The 12,447-nt window shown below is 35.9% G+C and overlaps 1 protein-coding gene across 1 annotated transcript in view; it reads right to left on the bottom strand.

Annotated features, from left to right (window-relative positions):
• Positions 1-840: 840 nt before the first annotated feature.
• The window catches only part of LOC577005 (dynein assembly factor with WDR repeat domains 1), a 29,678-nt gene continuing 18,071 nt past the window's right edge, over positions 841-12,447 (bottom strand). Inside the window, exons 6-11 of the mRNA XM_030981979.1 lie at positions 11,281-11,388; positions 9,940-10,046; positions 8,221-8,438; positions 7,422-7,498; positions 6,571-6,733; positions 841-3,214 (exon numbers count right to left, since the gene is read on the bottom strand). Coding sequence (XP_030837839.1) covers positions 3,180-3,214; positions 6,571-6,733; positions 7,422-7,498; positions 8,221-8,438; positions 9,940-10,046; positions 11,281-11,388 — 708 coding nt within the window. The 3' untranslated portion in view covers positions 841-3,179. The remainder of the gene's footprint in view (positions 3,215-6,570; positions 6,734-7,421; positions 7,499-8,220; positions 8,439-9,939; positions 10,047-11,280; positions 11,389-12,447) is intronic.

Below are 12,447 nucleotides of genomic sequence, written 5' to 3'. Positions count from 1 at the left end.
ATTTGACTTTGTGGTTTATTGAACCACCGTTGATCAACCACTACATCTTAAAGATAAAGGTGAGTTCTGGTTTAAAAAAAAGAAAATGAATTATCACAGAATCAAACGAAACTTACACTGAATGTTCAAGATTACAAATAAATGTCACTTGCCAAACAATTTTGGTAAAAAATGTATACTGGCTGAGTAATGAGCATAGAAAGATTAGGAAATCAAGGTTAGTAGCCCTGACACCATTTGTGTAGTCCCATATACATCTTTCTGTGTACAGTGCTTGTTAATATATCGAGAAGAATGGGCCAAATTTATTATGATTTTGATGACTCCAGAACTTTGCAGTACACACCAATACTTACATGCTACATGATCATCTTTTCTTTCACAATGCAATCGGATGACCAGAACTCAACTTTATCTTTTAGCAACAATAATGTTAACACATGATAATAACACAGATGAAAAACTTTCTTTTTATCATTATTCAGACAGTCAGTGTATATCCATTTATAAAGATTATTCAAGACACTTGATAAACAAGTTAGCATACATCATGAAGACTATGATCTTGCCAAATAAAATTTCTATATAAGAATACAAAGTAGAAATCCAACATGAAGTATAATTATATGAATGGATCAAAACCTTCAATGTTCTCTGATTGATACAGCAAGGCACTAATACTGAAGAAGAGAAATCAACAACAAAAATGTCCATGCATTATATGGTTTTGCTCATAAAATTTCTATATGAATATGAAGTAGATATATGACTTGAAGTACAATCGGCTATGTAGTATAATTGATGGAGCAAGACCCTTGAACTCAGTACTGAAGAATTCACATGAAAAACATACAAAACCAATGTTTTGCCTTATGTAGAAATCTAACATGAATTATCATGAAATGGATGGAATAGAATTGACTATGTGACAGTAAGACACTTGAAATAAGTAGAGATGAATTTGAATGTAAAATGAAATATCCATGCACATCTTGATCTTGCCCAGTCACTCCATACTAATACAGAGTAGAAATATAACATGAAGTATGGTAAAATAAATGTATTAGAACAGACCGGTCTACTAACATATTACAATTTTATGCATACTGAAAGCTTGCCAGAGGCTTGCCTGACATAGCAACAAGTAATGTATGCAGACTGGATTCCGAGTATTGTTGTTCATTCAGTAATAACAGGTAAATGGAATACCTCGTCACTAGATCCCCAGGAAAGAAACGTCCATAAATGTGGATAACTGTTAGTAAACCAGACTATTGGCTACATACATAATACCATTGATACAGCAGCAAGACACTTGAAATGAATACTGAAGAATTCAAATGAGAAACAAAATTAATATAAGTCATTTAAGTACTATTTCTGACTCAAAGTAGAAATCCAAGAGTAATTAAATGGATGGAATAGAATTGAGTATTGTGTACATAAGACTGGAAGTAGATGGATCTATCAAGGCATGTGTAATTAAATGCAGCTATCACTTTATCGTACAAAATTAACGGCACCGTGTACAAAGAGAACACAGTACATGAACATGATTTTGAAGTGAGCAGACACTACAACTGAAAATTTCTATTCCTTCAAAATCTAATTCATGTTTTCATTATTACACTGTACTTCTACATATCTCACATATTTTCTCATAACAGAAACAATAATGATGAGAATTTATAAGGACTACACTATTTAGTTTAATGGTAGCCAACATTTTTTAGTACCGTTAATTCTCTCCTAACACATACACTGCATTTTGCTACTGAAAAGGAATAAGAAAGAAATATTTCTCAGCAAATATACGACCCTTGCATTGACACTATACCACAGGCTTATTGACCTCATCATAACACGTTCATGCTGGGTTTTTTCAATATTTAAACAAAACATACTGAATAATATAAGTTCAGAACCTGTAAGCCTTTAGCTAGATGTGAACTGGAAAGAAAAACGCAAGTCAAAGGTGTCTAGATGTAGCTCTTGTTCTGTTAATTCTAAAGGAATTTAATTTCTATTCATCATGCCTTCACATCAGCAAAAAAAGGATTAGACAGTTCTGACTTACAGCCAAAAGGGCACTGGTATATGATAAGTAAAATTTGATCTAATATGATACAATATATTGACAATCTATCGGTGCTCTGCTGGTTTAATTCTTCCCCTTTATATTACTATAATTAGGCTTTAAACAAAAACTTGTTGTATTGCCCTTTTCGACCGACCCAAAATCTTAAAATCTACGGTCGGCTTTTTTATTTTCTTATTTTTTTACCGTTTCTTTTTTAAAAGAATGTTTAATGAATCAAAAAATATGTATTAAAGCATTCAAAACTCTAAAATATCAGCCAAAATAGGTAGGAAAAAAATGACTGATTGACCCAGGTGCTGGGACCTAGAGGGCAATGCAAAATCTTTCTTTTTTAGGCCCTACTGCCAAAATGAGTAAATCGCATTTTGGTTCCCAGCAGATAAATCATCAACTCACCATTGCTTCATCATGGCCTTATATTACTGCAATATCAGAAAACTTGTGACCTTTTAAAACTTCTAAATCATTACTGAATCCTTAAGTCTGAGAGAAGAAACTTTTACAAAATACACTTATTCAAAGGTTGCTTTGCTCTCTAATGTACTTTCGGATGAATCACGTGTGAATTTGGACAACTCGCTAATTTCACAAACAATTCGGGGGGGGGGGGGGGGGGGGGGGTGTTTCACAAAGATCCTAAGTCGAACTTAACTTAAATTTGGACTTAAATATTATGGAGAGCCATTTGTAGCCTTAAAATAAAATGTACCGGTAATCAAAATCAACAATTCCAAGTATTTTAGACTTTTCAAAAATTCCACATCAAGAACATTGAAATCTTGTTGATAACAGAAAACATAAATGTTTTAAATCAACATTTAATGTCTTTTAAATAACTTTTACAAAATATTTTCAATGATGCTAACGGCTTTCCATAATTTAAAGTCCAACTTAGAGATAAGCTCAACTTAGGATCTTTGTGAAACACCCCCCAGGCTTGATACTACTTCACATATTCACCATGTGACGAGCAAGACAAAATTATCTTTCTATCTTGGTCTACGTAGGCCATAGATGGAGAAAGAGGATGGTTGTTAGGATCATGAGGTGAGAGAGAGAGAGGAGAGCATCCAGGGTCTCAGCGCCAGATCCTACAAGTGTTGTCTTTGCTTCCTATAGGATGAAACACATCATAGAGGGAGAATTAATAGAATTCATAATACAAAAAATAACTACCATAAATCTCTGTGTATAAGACGCATCTGTGTATACGGCGCACCCCTATTTTTTGTTGCCGAAAACCCACGTGGGAAAGGACTTTCATTTAACATCGAGGTGCAGTTGAAGGCACCGATTTGTGCTTGTGAACTTGTCACAAATAATGGTAACAATGTTGTTTTTAGAAGAATGTGTAAGATCATTAATGTTACATACATGCCAACATTTGAAAATCAGAAATCTGTACAAATTATGCTATTTAAAAAAAAAAGAGGAACAATCCTAACTCTCCTATTCAATACTACAGACAAATTTGTACAGGAAGAGGAACACCTGCATTTAAATGATAATTATCTTCTCCCAAAAAGAGGAATGTTCCTCTTTAACCTGAACAGTTGGCATGTATGATGTTAATTAAAAACAGTAGAGTACTGTACCTAGGATAGAACCTTGTGGTACGCCGTGTAATAGAAGAAAAATTTGAGGAATTATTATTATAAACTACATATTGAGATCTATTAGAAAGAGTGGTGAGTCTACACACTGATTACTGAGATGGGAGATATTGCCAGGCATAGCGCTAGGTGGAGGAGGAAAAAACCTGTGTATAAGACGCACCCCTGACTTTCAATTTTTTTCGGCGGCAAAAAAGTGCGCCTTATAATAATAATAATAATAATAATAATAATGTAACTTATATCGCGCCAAATCCACTCTGTGGAGTGCTCAAGGCGCGTGTAAACAGGAAAAAAGATCAAGACTTGAAAAGAAATGTTTTGAGATGAGTTTTGAAAGAATCAGAGGATAAACATTTTTTGATGTCTTCAGGAAGGCCATTCCATAATTTAGGACTAGAGTATGCAAATGATCTTTCCCCCCACGTTTTGGTAATTTTGGGGGTCACAAGAAAATTGGAAGTGGATGAGCGTAGAGGTCTTGCAGGAGTGTAGTTTTGGATTAGAGAGATAAGGTATTGAGGAGCAGAGCCATATACACAGAGATTTATGCTAGGAGTCCACTGGGCCAGCGCCAGTTGGTGCCAGTTCGCGCCAAAGATTATGTGATTGGCGTTTAGTGGCTCGCTGTGGCGCCGAATTAATGTCTGCTCGGCATGTGTCGCCAAGTGGAATAAACTGGGTGCCATATGGCATGTGGCAAACGCCACCCGGCTTGCTCCAAAATGTTGCGCCAGTTTGCGCCAGTTCGTGCCATAACACGGCCATTTGATTCCAAAATTCACCCTGTTGGCGCCATTCGCGCCAATAGACGGCTACTTTGCGCCACTTGGTGATTAGTTTGTGCCAAAGGTCGCCAAATTGGTTTGAACTTGCCGCCGCTTGGCGCTACTTGCCGACTATATAAATACCGGCCATCGGCTACCTGGTTCAGACCCTCCTCAGCTGCCGTATGAACAACATCTCTACTAAATATTTACAATTTTGATATGTCTGAGGCTTTTGATAATGTTGGAGTGATGATGCTGCTCCATCAGAAGATGATGATGATGATGAGTAAACAAGGTGCCACTTGGCGCCAAGTGGCGCCATTACATTCCAGTGGATTCCAATAGGCAGATTGTTTGCGCCAAAGGGCGATATGTTCGCGCCATTTGGTGCCACTTGGCGGACACTTGGCGCTGATTGCTCGATGCAAGTGGCGCGACGAAATTTTCAAATATTTTGAAATTTTCTTGCCGCCACATTCAAATTTGGTGCCGTTACGGGCCACCACGAGCCAGTTGGGAGGCAGTTTGAGCCACTACACGCCACTAGGCACCTTATTGGCGACACTAGGTGCCACAGTAAATTTCATTGGCGCAAGCTGGCACCAACTGGCGCTGGCCCAGTGGACTCCTAGCATTACGGTACCAGTTTTCAAAATTACCGATTTCACTGAATTGTTAGACAATTTCATCAGGGTGTTTTGGAGGATAAGGAGATTACAGACTTCTGTGACACATCCAAAATTATTTACCTGTGTGACAGTTGTGGTGTCTAATTTCAGACACCTTTCTCAGACTGGCAGCTAATTTCAGTTGGCCAGGAGTTGTCTGAAATAGGCGTCTGAAACTGTCACACAGCTAAATAAGTTTGGATATGTCATAGAACTCTTTGTACAACGCCTACTAAGATTCTTGCAACCTCATTGGTCAATTCTTGATCACATGACATGCGCTATAAGTACTGTTGAACGGCATCATTCTCCAGCCATGCAATTCCGTTTGATCCTTTCGCACCATTGCACGCTGACGTCACTAATGATGTACAAAGTATATGGTGAGGTAAGTGACGTCGCCGTGCAATGGTACCAATGGATCTAACAAAATTGCACTCCGCGTCCCAATAAACATAAAGCTTGGTACGCTCGGCCCATGATATGCGCATGGTTTGCTGCCTACTAAATAGTGCGCGCTCACTATCGGCAATTTTATCAATTAAAAACAAACAAACAAAATATCGCTGAGATTTAGGCCCAGGAAAACTGTTTTAAGCCCATTAACGTCCGAGGTATTGTATAAAACAAATAGTGAATGGTCTTTATTTGTGCAATGAAACAAGATTTTGCATTCAGTGATTTTGCTGTGCCTCGTTGAATATAGCGTCTCTTATCTTTCACCTCGTGCAAAATCTTGTACCATTGCACTCATGGCCATTCACTATTTAAATATTAAATTACTGATTACACGTCTTTCAAATCTAATGTAATTACAATCCTGCACGAACAATATACCCACCATCCCTTCATTCGTATGTCACTATAGCGCATTCTGTGACGGACAGTTGCATGAAGTAACTAAATGGAAACAAGCTTTTGAAGTAGCAGCTCTATAAATCTTGAAGTAATTTTTCTCAATAGGACAACAGGACTTCTTTATGTCTACAAGCTTTGTGGATATTGAGGTCATTTGTATCATGTGTTAAGTATAAACTGGGGGGTGTTTCAAAAAGATTATAAGTATAACTTAACTCTAAGTTGAACTTAAATAATATGGAGAGCCATTTGTAGCCTTATAATGAAATATATTCAAAAGCAAAAACTAAAGTATTTTAGACTTTTCATAAGTTCTACATCAAGAACATGAAATCTCCCATGATAATAGAAAATATGGATGATTTGAATCAACTTTTTATGCCTTTTAAAATAACTTTTACAAAATATTTTCAAGGATGATAGCGGCTTTCCATAAGTTTTAAGTCCAACTTAGAGATAAGTTCAACTTAAGAGCTTTGTGAAACACCTCCCCGATCTATTACCGCCTTAGGGATCAAGATCCCCAGTTTAATAACCAGTCCTCTGCATCTACACATTACCTGTAATAACCGTATCTCCTTCATAGTTGAATGCACAGCTGAATATCTCGTCTGTGTGTCCCTCTAGTGTCTGGAGACAAGTACCTGATTTAGGATCCCATATCTTAGCTGTCTTATCAGCGCTGGCAGTCAGTAGCTTAGTACCTTGAGGGTTGAAGGAAATCTGAGAAACAGAAAAGAACGAGTAATCAGTATTATTATTAAAGGTAATGCTAAGTTTTGAAAATTGGATGGATAGTAATTCTTTAAAATGTTGATATACAGTGCGTCCCCAGAAAAAACGAAACCGAGAATTATCAAGGTTTTAACATAACTTAATGACAATTATAATTTTAAAATGACACATATTTGTAAAGCTGAGATCCTCTCCTTTCATTTTATGCAAGTCATATGATGCATATTTCACGCATGAGTGATAAAAAACAATTTGAAGAGAGGAAACCAAAAGTCATTTGGCGGGCGGTATCTTAATTTCAAAGAAAAAAAATTATTTCTAGAAAGTTCAATTTCTGCCCTTTCATATGACACCTCAATCAGGAAGAATGAGCCAGGAATAACAAAATTCCGTTTGTTTAAAGTAATGCTTGTATTTCCATAATTTGATTAAACGAGTTCGTTTTCGCTGGCTGCCTGCTGTAGCAACAAATAGAGTTGACAAAAGACTTAAGTCTGTTTCATGACGATCAGCCATGCATCAAGTCTTTAGTCTTCTTTGTACATGGCTGATCATCAACAAAAACGAAGAAGAAGAAGAGAAGAAGAAGAAAAAATGGAAAAAAACAACAACATTTGTTCGACAAAAGCAAAGCTCAAAGAACTACATAAACCTAAGAATATAAAATTGAAAGTACTTTTGAAATTTCTCCTGCATGTCCATCCAATTTGCATATGCAGTGATGGGTAACAGCATTGTAGACCCTTGCAGAACCTGTAGTATAATACAGAACAAAGAAAGTTATTTTGATATCAATGCAACTTATAACACTTAAAATCATGTCCTGTAACAAAAAAACATACTTTCTATTTTAAAAATATCACTAGCAGCTTGTGTTTAATCTGCTCTTTACAAGTCCCTTTACAATACTATCAAGTTAAGTGGTGATGCGAGGTTGTAATATTGGGAATACAAGATTCCTTCTTTAGTATTGTTTGATGTGTTTTCTATAATTGATGTTGGTAAGTGCTATGATTAATTTTGTTCTTATTTTTCTGTTTCTTTAGTTCATGAAGTAATAACCCTCTCAATAACACAACTAGATATCAGCACTCTACAAATTCCCCCATTGAAAATAAAAACATATTCCTGGCTCAACAACTGGGACCCGTTTCACAAAGCCTTTTTTCCATGACGAATGACAAAAATCAGTGACAAATCTGTTGATAACAACCAATCAGAAGCAAGGATTTCAGTAGCTTATAACAAAAACTGTATTTTGTCACTGATGACAAGTTTTGTAAATAAAAAATAAAAAATAAAAAACTTTATTTTATGAAGAAAAAACGCAGTACCGTAATTTGGAGGAAAAAATGGATGGTTGGCAACTCTGAATAACCCTTTCAATAGCACAACTAGATATCAGCGCTATACAAATTCCCCCACTGAAAATAAAACATATTCCTGGCTCAACAACTGATAAAGCACAATCTTACTGTCTGCCGACGCTGAAGCAATGAACTGTCCAGTGTAGTCAAAGACCACATCCAAAATCTCGTCCTCATGGCCACGGAGGTTACCCACACACTTGCCCGTAGCCGCATCCCAGATCTTACAGGTCTTATCCATGGAGCCTGTCACGATGAGAGAACAATCGTAGTTGAACTGGGCGGAGCTGATCTCACCTCGATGGCCAATCAGAGTGTGGATGCGTCTGAACGATAAAGATGATAGTTATTGGTTAAAGGTAAAGACCAGTATTGGAAATGCCCCAATTTCAACAAAATGAAAAGGAAGCTCTTATTACCAATAATGTGAAAGAATATGTTTTGACCAATAAATGATAACAATTTTGCCAGGAAACCGCCTACTGATTGATATATTTGGTAAATTAGTTTATCTATTGGGGTGTGATAGATATTACGCATGTGTCGCGCACATGTGCGTACCTAGTCCCATATACATCTTTCTGTGTACGGTGCTTGTAACTTTACCAAGACTGGGCCAAATTTCTTATCATTTTGATGATTCCAGAACCTTGCAGTACACACCAATGATCAACCATTTCATGCTAGATGATCAACCATTTCTGATCGATTCCACAACGTTTCTTTCACAATGCAATCGCATGACCAGAACTGGTCTTTATCTTTAAAGACGCATAGTATTGGGCTCCGATGGGGAATTCAACTCCATTCGGGTATTTACCCGATAACGGGCGACGTTAGTCACCGGGATTAGCCTTCAGCTTTAAGACCAACAGGCCTTATATTTTTGGGGTAAAATAACCTTTCTTGGTCTTCTTTATTTCCTCATAAAAGTAATATATACATCTTCACATTTTCAGCATTTGCCTCCATTTCTGGAGGGATATACATGTACATGGTTTTCTACATGAGATATTTTCTTCTATCTGTAAACAAAATTCAATAGGTAAAATAGGTAAAAAAAAAATATGAAGAAGTCTCTGTTTTGTTACCGACTGATTGTATGATATCTTCCCGTGCAAATTATGAAATTATCTTACTTTTGATGGATCACATTTCTTTATAGATCAGCTGTTTACCCTGTGCGCGAGGTAAGGTCTCATTGTTTTAATGACTTTTTTGGTGGAAAGCTCACGGCGATCGGACATTGACTTTTTCCATTTTTTCCCACTTTTTCTCCAGAATCCTTTGACGATAAATTTTCTAGTTGAACCAATTTGTAGCAAAAACTTTGCCGTCCATTTGGTAATAATTGAAATTTTCAAAATCTGCGGGAACTTTGGTCACCCCTTCATACATGTTTGAAAACATGATTCAAAGAAAGGACCAATAATGGTTCTTTCTTTGACATGGAATCAGAAGGTTTAGGGTTTTTAATCCCTCATCTGTTAGGAGAGGGGTCAGGGGTCGGGGGTCAATCCAATTCTTGAGTCTTCATTCATGCAAGTTCTATTCATCTCATCTTTGCTCGTCCTCTCTTTCTGGTTTTTCTCCAAGCTCCATGTTCTTGATAACAGGACCGTTGACTTCATGTAAGTTTCATCCTTTCCTTTCTTCATGATATCAAGAAAAATAAACATCACTGATACAAAATTTGGCCGTCACTGACAAATAGTACAATATTTAACAAAGAAAAAAGGAAGGAAGAAAGATAGTGTTAATATTGCACTGACAGACATACAGACAGACAGACAGAGATGATGTAAGAAATAAAAGAATCTATCATACCTTCCTGTATGTACATCCCATACTGATACTGTGTGATCGAACGAACCGGTTATGACCCTATCTCCCATTGAATTGAATGAAAGAGAGATGATTTCAGCTGAATGACCCTGGATAAGAGAAGAAGAAAAACAAATCAATTCAGAATTAAGGCAAACTTTGTCTCAGATTCTGAAACAAATCCTGGATTTAGCTCATGCTGCAATGATAATTATAAACCTTTAGGTCAGTCAGGAACCCCATGACTTTTACAAGCCGATCGCCTGTCTGATTAGGCACTTCTTGCTCATTTTGAAGCACAATTTTTTTAGGGCTTCAATATTACACCATTTCACAGACACTGATTACATGTAGGGCCGTGCATCTCAGATTTAACATTATTAAACAATCCCTTTAAGGCAAACTTTACTTGTTAGTTCATTCAGAGCACAAGTCATGCATGTGTGGTTTGGCACAATAACATTATGACACAAGATTCCTGGAAAAATACACCAAATGCACAAAGAGAGAGCGCAAACATTTGTTCATAATGTGTGCCTATTTATGCCATATAACAATTAATTGTTTCACACCATTCAAAACATCCAAGCACTAAAATCTTCCAATTGGCAAGACTTTTAACAGTTCAAACCTAATTCTACAATGTACATTAAAGGTAAATACAAAGTTTTGGTATGGGGTCATGAATTTTGTTCAAATGAACATATTGGAAGGAAACCGATCCTACAATATTAAATGATCGTTGTCGCGGTTGAAAACGAGTCTAAAGTTTTGAAATTGTAAATAATAAACTCTTTATGCTGTATACATGTAGCTCCCTCTCAAGGTCAAGATATTAATTAAGCTATAAAACAATGTTTCTTGACTAAAATTGACCAATTAGCTATTCCCGTTTGGAAATTTTATGTCATAACTACATATTCTGAGATTTTCATGATTGCAGCTAACATTGTATGGCTGTAGGCGCTATTTGAAATTTATCAAAATTTACCAGGAGCACCGGTAAATTTTTATTTTAAATTTTTCTCGAAAGCAGAAGTGTTTCAGGGGCTAATTTTTCTAGTGCTCCTAATACATCCACAGGGGCATCCAAATATATCAAAATGGTAAAGAAGCATTAACGACCCAATTTTCAAAATTCCCCAAAACTTTGTATTGCCTTTAAGATATTCAGACATTACAACAGACTCTTTTAATATCTTAACATTAATTTTCTAACCAAAACACCAATATTTATACATATTGAAACTCCGAAGATTTAGTCAGCTGAAAATCAGAATTAACAAATGAACAACAGATGGCTACTATAAATGTACAATGGAAATAAAACTTAGGATCCCTTACCGACAATGTGTTTTTCTCAGCTCCTGTCTTAATGTCCCATAGCTTAGCTGTAGTATCCATGCTACCTGTAGCGATCACAGTACTCTGTGGGTTGAATGCTACACATACCTGATAAATGAAGGATGAATGCAAAAAGAAATGTTATTTATTACAATTTTTGTATACAAAAAACAATAAAAACTAGAAAGTAATATGGAATAAATGTTAACATAATATTTAGACTAAGTCACCCTATTTAGTCACCTTAAGGATAAAGACCAGTTATGGTCATGCGATTGTATTGTGAAAGAAACATTGTGAAATCAATCAGAAAAGGTTGATCATCTAGCATATAAGTATTGGTGTGAACTGCAAGGTTCTTGAACCATCAAAATGATACTAAGAAATTTGGCTCAGTCTTGGTAAAGTTACAAGCACTGTACACAGAAAGATGTATATGGGACTACACAAACATGTGGCATAAAAATCTGTCCCTATTTTTATGACGTTACATGCCATTTTTAGAATATTAAGGCATTTGAAGAGCCATGCTTTTCAGGGAACATTTTTACTGTGATGTTCATCCACACTTGCATATTATACAATGATAACACTCACAAATTATTTTCCACCTCTTCCCAGAACTCAACCTTCTCTTTAAATACAGTAAGAAGTGAATTATCAATTGAATAAGAACCCCTTGACTGACGACAACTGTAATTGGCAAAGAGGTACAAAGAGTAATAATTATAAAGATTTACATGAACTCAACATTCATGAGCAGTACAGAGAGAGAGAGAGAGAGAGAGAGAGAGAATGTAATTTAAGATTATCCTTTCAAATCACTTTTGTTTGTTTTTAATTAGCAAACTGTGTGCTTAAAAGGTAAATTTAATAATTGAGGCAAAACAGACAATGAGGGACAATGATGATATTAATCAAATTGATCAATATATGATAAATATGTTTACTGTTATTTTTGGTGTAATGATTCGATGTAATCAATTTTAAGATGTTTTATGCTAAAGTGTAAATCATGGTTATATTTCATGCGATGATGCATTTCGTTAAATTTAGCACCATGTGAAATTCAGCTACTTGCTGCGAGACATGTTTGAATAAAACATTTATTGAATTGAAGAACAAAAATTCAATAGATTCAAATCATGTCTTTTTGATAACAATTAC

This window comes from Strongylocentrotus purpuratus, unplaced genomic scaffold, assembly GCF_000002235.5.
Source record: "Strongylocentrotus purpuratus isolate Spur 01 unplaced genomic scaffold, Spur_5.0 spur5_scaffold_12, whole genome shotgun sequence".
Classification (NCBI taxonomy): domain Eukaryota; kingdom Metazoa; phylum Echinodermata; class Echinoidea; order Camarodonta; family Strongylocentrotidae; genus Strongylocentrotus; species Strongylocentrotus purpuratus.
This window is presented reverse-complemented; position numbering and strand designations above follow the sequence as displayed.